Source organism: Macrobrachium nipponense, chromosome 6, assembly GCF_015104395.2.
Source record: "Macrobrachium nipponense isolate FS-2020 chromosome 6, ASM1510439v2, whole genome shotgun sequence".
Taxonomy (NCBI): Eukaryota; Metazoa; Arthropoda; class Malacostraca; order Decapoda; family Palaemonidae; genus Macrobrachium; species Macrobrachium nipponense.
Window position 1 is genome coordinate 3,743,485 of NC_061108.1, and position 17,645 is coordinate 3,761,129.

The 17,645-nt window shown below is 40.8% G+C and overlaps 1 protein-coding gene across 5 annotated transcripts in view; it reads left to right on the forward strand.

Annotated features, from left to right (window-relative positions):
* The first annotated feature begins 1,052 nt into the window (after positions 1-1,052).
* Positions 1,053-17,645, forward strand: part of LOC135216424 (regulator of G-protein signaling 4-like) — a 23,900-nt gene continuing 7,307 nt past the window's right edge. The window contains exons 1-3 of one of the 5 annotated variants that reach the window (XM_064251775.1): positions 1,053-1,208; positions 6,614-6,878; positions 8,955-9,128. In XM_064251775.1, coding sequence (XP_064107845.1) covers positions 6,648-6,878; positions 8,955-9,128 — 405 coding nt within the window. In that variant the 5' untranslated portion in view covers positions 1,053-1,208; positions 6,614-6,647. Of the gene's footprint in view, positions 1,209-2,979; positions 3,307-6,613; positions 6,879-8,954; positions 9,129-17,645 lie in introns of those variants that run through there. The other 4 variants (XM_064251774.1, XM_064251773.1, XM_064251772.1 and 1 more) reach the window with 4 other exon arrangements.

Below are 17,645 nucleotides of genomic sequence, written 5' to 3' on the forward strand. Positions count from 1 at the left end.
GGAGTTGTTGTTTGGGGGTTCACTGCCATGAGTCAAAAGCCGTTAATGTGTCAGACTAAACATTAGGATGGATAAAAAAAAATAAGAAAAAAAAAGACGGCAGTTGTCAACGGATTCGCATGTTACGAAGTTGTGTGTGGTAATTAAGCATAATAGTTATCCTTATTTACACACACACACACACACACACACACACACACACACACACACACATATATATTATATATATATATATATATATATATATAATATATATATATATATATATATGTGTGTGTGTGTGTGTGTGTGTGTGTGTGTGTGTGTGTGTGTGTGTGTTGTGTGTGTGTCATCCGAAGAACAGAGTAATTAATTTAATGTCTGTGCGTCTATGGATTATCTGGAGATTATTAAGAATCGAAGAGGGATGCGGTAGTACTAACGAATGAATATATTCCACATACTTTTTAAATTTAGTTATTCTTTTAAGCACAACCATGCTACCATAAATACTCGAATCTTAAACAAAACAAAGCAGTAAATGATGAAAGTATCCGAGACTTCTCTTCTCCAGATTTTTAATTCTAAACCACAAGTAAGATACCTCGAGAAATGCATTGCTATAAGCTGATAGAATGTGGTCACTGTCGCCGTGGGGGGCTGGGGGGTTGGGGGGGGGTTGTGTTGCGGGGGCTGTGGGTGGAGTTTAGGTTGCTGACTGCAGCAAAAATACGTGTATATAAGGAACCAACCCGCACAGCTCCTTGGCTCTTCTCTGCCCAGATTCACATTAAGATGAATCTGGACAGAAAAGAATCATAACACTTCATCCATGCCTTTGTTGGTCTCTCACTGACCATCAGGGTGCGTGAGTGTGCTCTCGGTAATCGAGGCATACTCAGCAAGCAAGTCAAAGAGCTTATTGAGAGAATGTATATATATATATAGGCCTACTGCCCGACAGGCAATGTATAATGCAAGACAGTACAAGCGAGGTTTGCAATAATAAAATGCTATGATGATCCTTTGTGTAGAGTGTTTCCGTTTCGTGAGTGGATTCTCGTATGAACGCGCCAACGGAAATTGTCAACATTCGTGGCTTAATCTCTACTGAACGTGATGCATTGGAATTCTAGACTGCTTTCCGTGAATTGTGTATCAATTTAAAGGAATGATGGACATCTCATGGAAATTACACCATGATGAAATCACCGAATCCTTCCGGGCACGTAAGTCTATGAATTGCCTTGTCAATCATTAAGACAACATGATCATAATCATGAGTCATGAAACGTAAATTCATATGAGTCCAATGATTACATCTGGAATGCGATGACGTTTAGAAGCATTTTTTTTTATCCTCCTAAGTTAGGATTGCAGGTAACCTTATAATAAACTGATGAAGGGCTTGATATATGACAGTTAATTTCAAATAACGGTTGTGAAAATGGAAAGGCCCAAGTTATTATGTTTAATAGGAATCATTTCTCTCTCTCTCTCTCTCTCTCTCTCTCTCTCTCTCTCTCTCTCTCTCTCTCTCTCTCTCTCTCTCTCTCTCTCTCTCTAACACAAGCTCGTTATATTATGTAATATTATATTTAATTGTATAAGGAATTTTACCTTACTTGAAAGAGTGAGCAACCACGGTTGATTCGTGTAACATTTAGCTAAATTAAATCTGAGGAAATATGTTTATCTGTGTTCCAAAATTTCCAAGACATAGGTTGCTTCTGGAATTATATGACCAGAATAAGTAATATAATTGCTAGAGAATGTGTATTTTTTTTCCATTTAATGTTCAATTGTCAAGTTCAGAATGCAATCAATATAATTCAATCGTTAAGAAAGAAATAGAAAGAAATAAATTAAGGAAAAAAGCAGGGTTTGATCAACAAAGCAGTCAAATGAAGGCATGCTCATCATTATTCAGTTTCATAGCCTACTTATCAAAGCAAGGATTAAACATAAAATAAGATATGATATACTTCACATTATAGAATAGAAATACTTGAAGAGTTCTTTCAGAAGTAAACCAAACAAAAGCTACATAGTGGGGTATAACCACAATGCAGATTAAAGGAACCTTAAACTGCAACAAAGATAGAAAAGATGATATTCTTTAAATTTACGACACCCAGATAATTCAACAGCTGTCCCCATACAGGCCCGTACCCAGAGTTTTTTTTTTTTTTTTTTGTTTGTTTTTTTTATGTGGGGTGGGGGGCGATTTTTCCCAAAAGTGGACCTTTTCTTATATAAATGTCATTACTTATATAGGTATATACAAGATGAAATACTTGAAAATATGATTTTCGTTATATTAATAAGAAAATTAGGTATGTGGTCTATGCCCTTCTACCCGATTAGATGTTACTCAAAGTACTGACTTTGGTTAACAGAATTTTACTTGTAATGTTAAAAGTTTGCTCTGAAATTCAAGACTATTTCTGCAGTTTTATTGATTGATTCATTTATTATGTTAACAATAAGATGCACATTACTTTATTTGTTGATATGTTATATACTTTGATTATATACTTTGACTTAACAAAAAAAATAATTATTTATAACTATGTAAATATAGTTCTATAAATAGGATAGTTACAGAAATTATGAACTTCCAGAAATTTTTTGGGGGGTGCGGTCTTTAGACCACCGACCCCCCTACCTCCTTGGTACGAGCCTGCAATAGCTAAAACAAGCTATGAAAACTTAAGACTTTGAAGAAGAAACGAAAGATTTACCTGTAAAAAAAAGTTGTTAATAAAAACTATAGGCTCTAACCTAACAAATGGACTGGCCTGTGATCAGAGTAGGCCATAAAAAATAGATAAATAAACAAATAAAACAGAGCTGAGGATTTATGTACATAACCACCAATGATCTATTTGTTTTATTTTAGTCACAGTTACAGTCAGTTTTATTCTTAATATAAAGTCTTTATTATATTAAACTGACTTGTAACAAAGATCATCCCAAATTCCTATCAAAGTTCAGGAAGAAGAAGAAGAAGAAACAAGAGGCATTTCTATGTTTATATGGGTCATGCTACCCTTGTCACCTACTTAGGTCTATTTTCGCCCTTTCTCACCCCTAGTGAGTAAAGAAATTAATTTTATTACTATTTTATGTATTGGTTTATTATTCATTTCAGGTTTTTGCGATCGATTTTGCAAGTTTGTGAATAATAAATCTCGTCAAATGACATATGACGAGTGGCTTGGAAACGTAAACAAACAAGCCAATGGCTGGTACGCCCCCCAAGCATGCTTGCGACTGCTTGCCCAAATACAGCCGATATTCGCCCAGATACAGCAGAGATCGTAGGTATGGGCGTAATAACACCTTAGTGAATGTTTTAGCAGAAAGCCAAACCGGTTTTAAGCTTAACAAAGCTATTTTTAGACTAGCTAGGCCTATAGTCTACGGTAGGTTAGGGTTTAGCATAAGGGAGAAATTACCGTAGCTTGAGTCAGCCTAGCATCTCCTTAGCTGTAGCTTTTTAAAAATTGTATTATTACATTTTGGGTGCCTCGTCTCATTTAACAGGTCGAATGGAGAGTAAAGGGTCACGGATCACTTCGGGGAGCGTTTTGCCACCCTGACCAGATTAGGACGTAGGGTAAATAACAGCAGATGATCCATCGTCATCTCGCTGGCCAGGCCTCATTCACTCGATATTTAATTGGTGAAACAAAAATACAATTACTACAACTTCAAGCATACCATTGAAAAGATTGAAGTTTCGTCAACATAATGTGATATATGAAAGCCCCATACAAACTAAAATAAGCATGTGAGCTCTTCGTAAAATATGTTTTCAAGGCAGTTTTGAAATCCAATACGGCGGCAATCGTGTGGCTGGCCGTTCTAACCACAGACAATCCACCATCTTTCCCAGCCTTCCCAGAACTCATTTGAATAATGTTAGTGTATATATGTAATGTTTATTGATCTTACTCAAGTTTGCAGTTGTAATTAGCACAATAAAACTATTTTGTTGCCTATATTAGTGAAAGTATGAAACTTTTTATTCCCTGAGTCATAGTTTGAAGTGAATTCATTTTTAATTGTAATTGGTGGTTTTATGCTTACTGCCATCACAACTGAAACTCCACAGTGCTTATTTGATGGTAATTATACACATTTTGGTCTTAATTCACTCCACATTGTACTTGAACCATGCTGCTGTTCCTGGTTCCTAAGTACTCATTACGCAAACACAGTTACGATCAGCAGATGACAACACTGATTTTATTCTTTATTCCCTTAATTGTTTACTTTACTAATGATTTAGTTTAGCTTTACTTCAAAATTTTTATTTAATCCATGTCTATTATCCCTTTTTTGTAACAAAATTAACCCTGAAAAATTACAAATATTTCGGATGTATACTTATGAGCAGACGACGCGAGGAAAAATGACTCATCGTTGCCAAGCTAGTGGAGCATCACACATATGTCGATGCATTTACAAACTGATTCCAGGAATTCTAGTTATCATAGTGATGCAGTAATGATAAAATTGCTGCAACATGTATATATACTACAAATAGATATGCTAATTTCACTTACTTCCCGGGTTTTGTGTAAGTCTTATACCCAGTTTGGAGGGTAAACACATACCACTTGACGACACTGATAAACAATTGAAGAGCGCAAAACGCTGCAAAGAATGCCGTAGTCCCCTTGAATAAGTACGAATAAGTGCTGGTTAGAGGTCAGGGTTACGATTGTTGTGATGAAAGTGCCCCAGCTTCTATGGGTACAAGTGGTATGCAGATTTAGCACAGGAAATGGGAAGTTTGTTGACACAAGCGACTCCGCAAACATCGAGATGGCATCAATCTTCGAAATATTTGGAGTTGTAAGTAAAAACTTCGAAAGCATTTTGGGGTTGTGGGTACTGTGTTGGCCTCCCTTTTGATTACCCTGTTTAAATCTTAAAATATGGCCTTAATTTCTAACTTTGGAGAAAATACTTACTTTGAAAGGAGAGTAGAGGTCTTGAGCTCCTGTTATCACCACCAACAACTCATGACTGATGACCATTTCCGGTGTCAGGACGTGTTAAAGTACTTTTTCAAAGGGTGGCCAAAACCTTGGTAGTCGGTGAGTTGGCCAGTCCACTCGGTTTTTTACCCTAGTGGTTTTCTTATTTGCAGGAACATTCCTTGCAGGCCATGTGGAGTTGTTACTTAGAAATACCTATTAGGTCTACATTAGCTATACCCACTGATTTTGCATTCATGCACATTCAAGCGTTGGGAAGCAGTGAACCTAGCCAGCCCTAAGGGGACTACCCCATCAAGGCTCCAAACTACTGCACCTTCTAGGTTTGACAACTTCAATTGCATCTCTCTAGGCTCAGAAACTTTAGTGTACTACTATGTGCACAATGGGTGCCATGTGTAGTACCAGCCACATGGGGATAAATGTTAATGTAGAACTAAGACAGTAAATACCATGGGATATCTGGGTATTTCTTTGGAAATTACAGTTTCAGTGGTTAGCTAAGTAATAAGAATTGAGAAGCCAACGGCAAATTATTTTGTTGGTTTATATGTCTACAGGCTATGTATAGCCTATTTGTTACACAGAGAAAATATATCATCGGTAGTGAATGGATAGGCCATAGCCTAGCACATGCTAATGTAAGTGGATAAGATGCTGAGTGATGAGTCACAGCTTACTTGCAGAAATTCAGGGGTAGTGTGAAGAGTCCCCTATCCCCCTCCTGCAGACTTATTGTTTTTTTTTCCTATTAGGGAATGCACGTATCTGTGGGGTTGAATGCTAAAGGCACTTGAAAATATAGCAAGGCCAGTTTCAAAGATACGTACTAATTCCAAAGTAACCTTCCCTAACCTGTTGAAAACCAACCTAGAATGCCAGGTTTCACTGAGTAAAATACATGTACATGGGTTCATTTTAGGCCTATCTGACCAACTTTAGGGTGCTGGGACTTTGCCTGGCTGTAGGCTTTGCTAACGCTGAACGCTGAACCCTCCAACCTAACCTAATCTAGAGTACCATAGGTACTTACCTGGCTTAAGGGGGGCAGGACCTCAAATCCAACCTAACTTAGAGACCCATAAGTTGCTGATTAATTACCAGAATGCATCCTTCCATTTCCAAACCTAAAATTACCTAACCAAACCTAGAGTGGGGCACTAGGCCCTTACGTGGCCAGGGACCAATCTCCCCCAGTGTAGCCTGACTTAGAAGGCCATAAAAATTGCATTGTTCATTTGTACACTTGCCATGGACATCCAAATTTGCATTGCATAATTGTTCCTACTGAAAAATCTAACATTGCCTTATAAGTACGAATATTTTTAAGTGCAAATTGGGACTGTGGTGATTAAAAGTTGGTAGGTTGGTGAGTTGGGAAGCCTCTCCCCTTCCCCCAACCTTCGGTAGGCCAGCATTGTACTACGTATTCCTTCCTAGTGTACATTTCAACGGGAAAAATGATGCTCTTTGAATATCCTTAGAAGTAGAGTAAATAGCTTTTATTTGTAAATATTAGTCATTTGGCAAAAGGATAAGGTGCTTTATATGAGCACGCAATGTTATGTCCTAATTATGACTGCAAGTTGCCTAGAGATTAATTTATGAAATTTATTTATTAGCAGGAGCTGTAGGTGTAAGGCAACACCTACTAGCATGGCATCTTACATCAGCCGTATCAAAGAAAAAACAGCCCGCGTCTTAAGGTCTCCTGACAAGAAGAAAGAATTCCCAAAACCTGATGCTGAAGGGGGGAGCAGTCCACCGAAATCTCCAGATGATGCAGTACCCAAGGAAAAAGAGAAGAAAACAGAGAACCGGTCAAAGTCTGCTCCCTCTAAAGAACAAATGGAAAAATGGACATCATCCATAAGTTGCTTGTTAAGGGTAAGCTTGTCACGTTAAAATGAATAACTACCGTATATTTCGGCGTATAAGTCGACCGGAAGATAAGTCGACTCCCCAATTCTGAGTAAATTTTTATGATTTTAACTAATATCGGGTATATTAGTCGACCTATAAAATGTGAGCAGCAGGGTAAAACGTATCATATAAAATAACCCTGAATGTTATTACGGTACATATGTTGCTCTACTTACCATAAGAAATACAGGTAATATACTCGGTATATTAACAAATCTGTGTAATATATAAAAGATGAATACCGGCAAATATGATTAGAAATGACGAAACGGAAGATACGTTACTCGAGTGTAATGTAAAAAACAAAGCGCTAACTAATGCTGCATAACAGCTTACGTTTATATGTATGTACAAACTGCCACTCAAGTTAATGTTTTGATTAAGTTGTTAAAACGACGTGCCGGTATTTTATTATTATGTTGGAATATTCCTTGACCATTGGTTCTTCTATGGCATAAACAGGCTCATTTGAGGGAAAACGAACCTGCAGTTGATTCACCAGATTCAAACTGGGATCCTTATGATGAAACCATGAATGATAATTTGTTTGATGAATTGTTTAATTCAAATGACGATGACTCAAGTAATTTTGAAGGATTTTAAATACATATTTACTATTAAATACAAATTTTTTTTATTTTATTTAAAGTGATAAATAAAGATTTCATACCATAAATGTTTTTGAATAATACCCCGGTAAATACAAAACTGTCAGAGTGAACGCATCCTTCTCAATTACTGTACTACAAATGGCTACACAATGTTTACACTTGCTGTTCGATTGGGGTTTCTTGAAGTTACTTTGATTTTTTTCATTTTATTTAAGGTAATGGATGTTCTAATGTAATATTGTTGTCGTATTACAGTGTGAAATGTTTTTAATACTGGTATTTACATACATAGTTACCTCAACAAGGCTGTCATTGTTATTAGCCAACTGTAAAGCCTGGATTCCTGTACCGATATGCCAAAATAATAAAGATTCACTTTTTGTTACCGTTAGATAAGTCGACCCCCTTATTTTGGCATGATTTTTTTGGGCTAAAGGGTCGACTTATACGCCGAAATATACGGTATGAGTAAGAAAGCTTGTAAATTTGTGCTTTTTTATTTCCTGTAAGAGGATACCACCTTCAGTGAGCTCTGCTTGTCACACTTATCCCCAAGAAGCATGGCTGTTTCTCCTTTATACCCTGTATTTTATTAATTTTCATTATTTTTATCCCAGCTAGCTGTCCAACTTCTTCAGCTATTCCTTGCTTTAGTTTTCCCTTTTTTTTCTAGTTGAAATCCTTTATGCCGGGTGTATGACAATTCAGAAATTCGACGCAGTGGACTGTTTGTTTAAGTTGCTTTATTGCAGTGGTTAGCACTTTTTTCATAGATTAATATATTTTGAAGCTTTTACCTATTTTTATGTACAGTATTTGTATTTGTTATGATGTATAGGACGGTATATGTTTATATTTATGACTTATTTTTATTTGTGGTGACATTTTTCCTTTGTCCATGTTGTAATATATAGGTTGAATGAGATGCAAATAAAGTTTTCAAGATACAACTTTTTTAATCTTTTGGTTAGGGTCAGTGGGACTGGCTGAATTTTTAGAAGATTTATAGTATGGTAGCTTCTGATATCTGTGTAAAGTTATTGGTAATGATTAGATTAATATAAAGTTGATTATAAAATATGTTGTATACGTATATCATATGATGTTTCCAAATAAATTATCTGGTATCTGTGTAGGTAACTGAACGTGGGTGTTCAGAAGAATGTTTCATTGTTGAATTGGAAAATAAAAAGTTGCCAGAAATAAGATATGGTTGCACTTACTACAGTTATGCACTGGCATTTCCTTTTTGTTCTTATCATCTTCAATCTTTCGAGACTGATTCAGTGCGGCAGTTTCCAGGGTTTTTCTGCCAATTCATCCTTAAATTAAGACAATTACATGCACTCTGAAATGTACAGCATGTTAATATAGTACTTTAATACTAACACATCTGTAAAGCATTTTTCAACTTTGGCCACGCTTTCAGGACCATGATGGAATAGAAGCCTTCCGTGAGTTTTTGAAAGAAATGGAAGATGAGTCGGGGGAAGAGGGCGAACACACAAAGTACATTGATTTTTATGTGGAGTGTGAGGAGTATAAAATGGAGTTCCAGAAACTTGAAGAAAAAGCTAAGGCAATATATGAAGAATATTTAGCGGTAAGTTGTGGAAGTTGGTGCTCTTGAAATGCTTTCATCTAAAGCTCCAGAAAGACTGTAAAGTATTCTAAAGTGCATTCTATCTAGTCTTCTGATTTGCTTTCTGTCCAAAGTCTCTTGATGAATTAAATTGATTCCAGAGATGCTTTAAACTTGATGCTTGTAACATTCAGCTTGGGCTTTTGAATACTTCTCTATTGAAAAGCAAGCGTTGATTGCTGTAAAAACAGGAATGCATACTAAAGTATTTGCTTTCAGAATTTTGTATAACGGTATAGTTTTTTAATTTTCTTACACACATTCAAACTTGAATGCTTTCCATGGCATATTTTGTAAGTGGAATACGAGATGTGAAATTGCAATGAGGGTGAGCTGCTTAGTTGAAAGATTCCCCAACGCTGTGCTTTTATGTAATAACTAAGTAGGTGTTAAGCAATACGTATTTCAAACTATGTAAAGAAATCCGCAGCTTGCAAGACAGTAATTATTAGGCTGCTAGTTTGATGAACTGTTGAGGTTCAAATGAAAATGGTGGACCACAAGTAGATTACATACGTATATCCTATTAATATACACGGAAACTTTGTGATAGAAAACAGTAATACTGTTTTTGGAGATTCCTACTGGAGTGCTTGAGGAAGACCAAAGTATGAATGAGGAAGTTGCTTAGAGGTGTCTAGTGGCTGCAGAGTAGCGGAAGACTTCAAAGATTGAGTTAGTTTGGAGAGTTGTGGAAAATGGAAGAGGAGCAATTATTCAGCAAAGCAGTAAGTGTGAAAGTACGACAAAAGTCGATAGGAAGGTCTAGAAAATAATAGAGGACAAGGATTAATGAAGATCTTGATTGGATGGGAATTGAGGCAGAAGTGCATGAGATGGAAAAGAATGGAGGAGAATAAATTTGTTTCTAAACTTGTACAGCGAACAGAAATGTAAAGCATGGTTATGATGATGACAAACATTGCAAGTCTTGTAAAGGGTTCCTATCAGCCATGAACATGACAGTACGTATACGAATTAAAAACTGACAGTCATTGCATGTATGGTTCCAGACATACAGTGGATCCCTGCCTGTTTGCAGTTTTGGATTTGCAGCTTCATCTTTTTCCAGATTTTTCTGAGGAATGTATGTATATGCACATTATCTGTAGAAAATTTGCCTGTATGCCAAATTTTTCATCGAGAAATATTCACTAATTAAAGGTAGTCCTATGTTATCAGCGATCGGGTATTAGCGCTGAAAATCAGCTATTTCTTCGGCTGTTGGTGCCGATAATAGAGCATTGGTGCCAATATATACCAAACAAAGATGCCATGAACCGGTTATCAGTGCCAAAATCCGTTTATTGGCGATGATAAGCACCGAAATATCAATAAAATGCCAAATTAAAATCCTACATAAACACCTCACTTCAGTCCCCTGCTTCTCTCTCTCTCTCTCTCTCTCTCTCTCTCTCTCTCTCTCTCTCTCTCTCTCTCTCTCTCTCTCTCTCTCTCTCTCTCTCTCTCTCAGTATACATACATATCCTTTAATGAATAAAACAGCAAAAAAGAGTAAAATGTTATTTCACTTACAGAATAAACTGTTTTATATTGATCTAGTATTATCAAAATATATGTATTGAAAAAAACTATTGTCCCAATATTTGTAATTTTCATACAATCAACTTACCTGTCAGATATATACATAGCTAAGACTCCGTCGTCCCCGACAGAAATTCAAATTTCGCGCCACTCGCTACAGGTAGGTCAGGTGATCTACCGGCCTGCCCTGGGCGGCAGTACTAGGAACCATTCCCGTTTTCTACTCATATATTTTCTGTCGCCGGTGGTATCAACATCGTTGCTGCCATCCCCCCCCCTCCTCTGACTGGAATTCGCTTTTCTAGACAATTGATCATCTTTTTGTGACTTTGGGGACGTACCTGGATCGTTGTTTTGGCATTCGCTACTGTGGACTGGATTTGGACTTGCTTTTGATTTTTCTTCAAGAATGTCTGATTCAAGTGGTTGTGTGAGAGTGTGTGTGAATGTAGGCTGCAAGGTGAGGATACAGAAGGCTTCGGTTGATCCTCACACTGTATGTCGCAAATGTAGAGGTTTTGATTGTTCTATTTCTAACACCTGTCATGAGTGTAGAGGTTGAATGTTGAGGAATGGAGACTCTAACTTCTTACTTGAAGAAGTTAGAAAGGGATAGAGTCAGAAGGGCTGCATCTAAGATTGCGGGTAGTAGTACAAGGCCTATTGAGCCTTTTAATGATTCTAACTCTTCCCTGAACTATGCATTTGATTCTAATTCTGTATCAGGGCCCTCATGGCTTTACATTCAGATTCGGCCTCGGAAATTGCTGAGCTGAAAGCTACTCTTCACAGGATGAAATCCAAAATGGCTGCCATGAAAGGTAAGGATTGTGAAAGTGACTATTATAGTGAAGTGAGTGTCCCCAGTGTTGTGGAGGGGGCGTCTGACCGTCTCTGCGACGCTCCCAGGCCTAGACCTCTTCCAAGCTCCCAAGCCCAGAGGAGAAGGAAAGTCGAAAGCCAAAAGCCCTACGGAGGTTGTGGAGAATTCCCCCGGTCAGGCGTCCCTTCAGCAGGCTCTGTAAATAGACAGACTGCTCAGGACCGCTATAGGAAAAGCGTCCTCAGAGAGTGCTTCTCTTCGTCCGCTTCTCCCTCTCCTAAACGAGGGTGGAAGGATTCGGACTTGTCCAGGCCCTGAAAAGGCACTGGAAAGATCCTGTGTTGGATTCTAGCCCCGAACGCTTTTTGGCGAAGCAAAGCCCTCCTTCGATCAAGAAGGCTAAGAGGGGTTTTGACGTCCCATGGTTTGGACAAAACTCCTTCGAGATCTCCCTCTCCCGTTCAAGAAGACGCCGGAGAGGCTTCCAAGAGGATCATTTTGGCTGTGCAAGAACAGTTATCCGCCTTGGTAGGAGTCCTTTCGAAGGATCCCCCTCGTAAGAAAAGACGTGAGGCTTCCTGTCAAGAAGTCTCGTCTTCCTTCTCCCGCAGGAGTGAGGCTCCTGTGGGACGTGAGGCGTTTGAGATCTACTCTGATAGAGACTCTTTGGACGATTTTGAATCGCCAGACAAGCGCGAGGCGCCAGTCAAGCGCGAAGTTTCCTACAGACGAGAAGCGTCTGATAGGATTTTTTTTTTAAAGCGCCAGACAAGCGAGAAACGCTTTACAGGCGTGAGGATTTTTCCAGACGTGATACGTCTGCCAGACCAGCAGCGTCAGCCGAGCGCGAGGAAGCAGCCAGGCGCGAGGATTCAGCCAGGCGCGAGGCGCCAGACAAGCATCATCCATCAGGATGATTGCACCAGAAAGGCGCGAGGCGTCAGTCAGGCGCGAGACTTTACAGAGGCGCGAGCATCAGTCAGGAGCGAGGCGCCAGGCCAGAGGCGCGAGGCGGCCAGCCAAGCGCGAGGAGCCAGCCAAGCAGAGGAGCGCTATACACTCTCTTAGCCCCTCTCCTATTAGGAGTTTTTGTCTCCCGTAGAGAGAGTTATTGGGCAGGAAGACCCGGAACGGGTAAGTGACTTCTCCTTCTGATCCGATTTTGGAAGAGGACTCAGAAGACGAGACTCACGCAGAGAAGGGCTGTCTAACTACAAAGTTTTGACAGCTCTCCTCCTCCAGGAATACGGAGATGCATTGATCCCTGCCGCTCCTCCTTCGCCTCGTTCACTTTTTTCATGCTCTAAGACGCCGAAGTCGTCGGCTTTCTTGAAGATGAGACCGACGATTTCTATGAAGAGAGCTCTTCAGTCGCTGGATAGCTGGATGCAAACCAAGAAGGGAGCTAGTCAGGACGGTGTTTTGCATGCCTCCCGCTAGACTTACGGCAAGAGAGGTATTTGGTACCAGACTGGGGAGAATATGGGACTCACTCTCCCAGCTTCGGCTGAAGCTGACTTTTCCAGTCTGGTAGATGCATCCAGGAGACATAGCCTCATACTGCGAAGATTACTTGGGGTCTTTCAGAGTTGGATCATCTCCTCAAGGGACTTTTTCACATTTTAGAAGTCTTCAACTTCCTAGATTGGTCCCTTGGGGTGATGTCCAAGAAGGCTCATGCCTCGGAAGGACTCGATCCGGACGTACTCCTTGCAATTTTGTCCTGTATTGACAAGGCGGTACAGGATGGCTCAGGGGAAGTTTCTTCCTTATTTGGAGCAGGTCTCTTGAAGAAGAGATCTGTAATTTAGCGCTTTCTTGACAAAAGCGGTATCCCATTCGCAAAGGGCAGCCTTGTTATTCGCTCCCAGGTCTGACTTTCTGTTCCCTTCACAGTTGGTGATGGGGACATTTCCCGTTCTCTGATCGGAGAAAGCAACACAGGATCTTCTCCTGCAATCTTCCAGGAAGAAGAGACCAGTGATGGTGGGAGACAAGAAAGGTGTGTCTACGCCTGTTCGGCCCTTTCGAGGAGGCCCTCCCGCTAGAGTTGCCGCTAAAAAGAAGGCGACTGAGAAGAGAGGTAGAGCCTCTTTCCGTCCCTTTAAAAGGGGAAAGTGAAGTGACGCTCCTCCAAACACCAGTAGGTGCCAGGCTCCGGGGATTTGCAGAAGCCTGGACTCTCATAGATACAGACGCTTGGTCTATGTCTGTCTACAGAAGGGATACCTCATTCCTTTCCTGGACAATCCTCCCTGACGTCAACTCCGCGGGAATTGTCCGCCAATTACAAGGACCTGTGTTGAAAGATACTCTTCAACAAATGGTGGTGATCAGATGTGGGACAAGAGAGCTATAGAGCTAGTGCTGGATCAAAGCTCCCCAGGGTTTTACAATCGTCTTTTCTTGGTTGCGAAAGCCTCGGGGGGCTGGAGACCAGTTCTGGATGTCAGCGCTCTGAACAAGTTTGTTCAGAAACAGAAGTTCTCCATGGAGACCTCTGCATCAGTCCTTGCGGCTCTTCGCCAAGGGGATTGGATGGTGTCTCTGGATCTCCAGGATGCCTATTTTCACCGTTCCCGGATCCATTCCTTCGTCGAAGAAGTACCTCCGTTTCATGACGGGGGGAAGGATCTTCCAATTCAGAGCCTTGTGTTTCGGCCTGTCTACGGCGCCTCAGGTTTTCACGAGCCTTTATGAAAAAATGTGGCGAGATGGCTTCACCTGAAAGGAATCAGTATATCTCTGTACCTAGACGACTGGCTCATCAGAGCAAAGTCAGAGAAACAGTGTTTGGAGGACCTGACTGTGACACTAAACCTGATAAAGACCTTAGGATTACTCGTGAACCTCGAGAAGTCCCAACTGATCCCCAGCCAGAACTTGGTCTATCTGGGGTATTCAGATGGATTCTCGGGGTTTTCGAGTATTTCCTTCTCAAGAGAGACTAACGAGAGGTTTAGAAAAAGTCTCTCTCTCCTAAGGAAGGAACGTACTTCGGCGAGGGAATGGTTTGAGCCTATTAGGGACTCTTTCTCGCTCGAACAGTTCTTTCCTCTAGGAAGACTTCATCTCCATCCGCTTCAGTTCTTCCTCAGAAGATCTTGGAACATGAAGACAGGGCTTCTCTCGGACAGTTTTCCCATTCCAGTTCTGATGAAACGCCATTTAGAATGGTGGTTACTCCCACTGAAGGAAAAACAAGGGTACTTCCCTAGAAACACAGAAACCCAAACCTTGTATTGTTTTCCGACGCGTCGGAAAAAGGTTGGGGGAGCAACCTTGGGAAAGAGAGAGGTGTCAGGCACTTGGAATGCTCTTCAAGTGTCCTGGCACATAAACTGCAAAGAGCTGTTTGCCGTACACCTAGCCCTAAAGAGCTTCGAACCTTTAGTGAGGAACAAGATAGTACAAGTGAATGCGGACAATACACCGCCCTTGCATACATTCGAAAGCAAGGAGGTACTCACTTGTATGCCCTGTACGAGCTCGCGAGAGACCTGCTTGTTGTGGACATCGCAAAGGAAACATCTCTCTGTTGACGAGGTTTGTTCAGGGAGTAAGGAACGTGAGAGCAGACAGGCTGAGCAGGAGGAACCAGGTCCTTCATACCGAATGGACCCTCCACTCAGAAGTTTGCCGGAATCTCTGGTCTCTTTGGGGGACTCCTCATGTCGACCTCTTTGCCACGTTCCTCTCAAAAAGACTGGAAGTCTTCTGTTCAGTAGTAGAAGACCCCAGAGCTCTAACAGTAGACGCCTTCCTGCTAGATTGTCTCATGTAGACGTTTACGCATTTCCCCCATTCAAGATTCTGGGGCAAGTGCTCAGGAAGTTTGTGACTTCAAAGGGGACAAGAATGACCCTGATAGCCCCCTTTTGGCCAGCTCAAGAGTGGTTCCCAGAGGTGCTGGAGTGGATGGTAGACTTCCCCAGATCCCTTCCACAAAGGAAGGATCTTCTCAGACAACCACACTTCGAGAGGTTTCATCAAAACCTCCCCGCTCTCGCTCTGACTGCCTTTCGACTATCGAAAGACTTGTCAGAGCGAGAGGCTTTTCTAGCAAAGCAGCAAGCTCGATCGCTAGAGCTCCGAGAACTTCCAACTATCCGTGTTTACCAATCGAAGTGGGAAGTTTTTAGAAGGTGGTGTAAGTCGAAGAAGTTGTCCTCCTCCAGTACCTCTGTAACAGAAATCGCTGATTTTCTGTTATTTTTGAGAGAATCGCGTCTCTCGTAGCCACGATAAAAGGGCTATAGGAGTATGCTATCGGCCGTCTTTAGGAATAGAGGCCTACATTTGGGAAACGATAAAGATCTACATGATCTGATTAGATCTTTTGAGACCAAGAAGTCTAACATTACTTCTCCCCTAACTGGAATCTAGACGTGGTGCTTAAGTTCTTGTCATCAGAGAGATTTGAACCCTGCACTTGGCTCGTTTCGTGACATAACGAGAAAATGTTTATTTCTTTTGTCACTGGCGACGGCGAAAAGAGTTAGTGAGCTGCACGCCCTTAGTGATAAAGTGGGTTTCAATCTAGATTCAGCCATCTGTTCCTTCAAAGAATTATTCTTGGCGAAGAATGAAAATCCTTCGAATCCCTGGCCGAGGAAAAACTTCGAAGTAAAAGGGCTTATCGGGTCTCGTCGGCAGGGAACCGGAGAGGTCTCTTTGCCAGTAAGGGCGTTAAAGTTTTTACATACAGAAAAAAGAAACAGTTGGGAGGTTCTAGACAAAGGTCTGGTGCTCGGTGAAGGATCCATCAAGACCTATGTCTAAGAATGCTTTAGCCTTTTTTGTCAGGAACGTCATTGACGGACGCTCATAAGGCTTGACACGGATGATTCTTTCAAACTCCATGAGAGTAAGAGACTCATGAAGTGAGAGCAGTAGCTACGTCTCTCTCTTTTCAGAGAAAATATGTCACTTAAGAATATCTTGGAAGCGACATATTGGAGATGTAATTCTGTGTTTTGCTTCTCACTATTTGAGGGACGTTCGTGTGACCTATGAAAAATGTTTTTCTTTAGGTCCTTTTGTGTCTGCGGGCACAATCCTGGGTACAGGAGCTAACACCAATCTTTAATTACTACATAAGTCTAATGATATGTTCTAGACTTTCTGCTGAACAAGTGCAGATGCCGCACAGGCGGCCAGTCACTTCCGTTCAGTAAGGAACTCTTGTGATATCTTTTATTAGATGAGTATCATAAATTTTTTTTTGAAAAAATTATTGTGTGCGTGTGCAATTTGGGTTTGAGTTACGGTTGTTGCGAAGAGTTTGGGGATAACTCGGAGCAATTTTTAATATACTAACAAGGTGGTTAGGATCAGGTGGTCGGGATTGGTTGTGCTCCTTAATAAGGTGTGTTGTCATATAAGTGGATCAGCACCCATTGACAAAGTCCTTTCAGGCTCTGCCGAGTAAGTGGATAAGACCCCTTCGGCAGACCCACAAGAATTCTTGGCCATAGATCACATATCTCGCTAAAGTTTCTTGAGGTGATGCAGACTACGGGGCAAACACCCACGAAGTCTACCACCTATCATGGTAGGAATTAAGGTTTTTTATTTATACCTACAACATATGTTGTTTACCTGTCTATTCCAGAAGTAGCTGTCTCTTACCCTCCACCGAAGGTGTGCCAATCAGTATGTATATATCGACAGGTAAGTTGATTGTATGAAAAAGGGATTTTGACGTAAGGAAAAATCTATTTCTGGGCTCAGCTCGTGTCGCTGCGCGAAATATCCTTTAATCTATTATTTTCTAGGGTAAATGTACTAACACATACCAGAGAATAAATAAAATAAAAAAGAAAAAGGTCAGTATAACTGACTCGCTCACCCTCCAAGAGGGTGTCGGTATGAACACTAGGCGAGTGAGACCACTACCACGAGCCAAATGCCAATAGAAATCTCCCTCACTTCAAAAACCCTCCATGAGGGGAGCCGACCCACAGAGTGAGCAGCTCGTACTACTACTACTCCATCCCATGCTGCCGACTGCTGCGCCTCTGGTGGCCATCCTTTTCAGTTAGCGCACACGAGTCACACGTGCTATTTTTCTCTCTGTGTTTTTTGTGCCCTTTCGTTGGATTTATCTA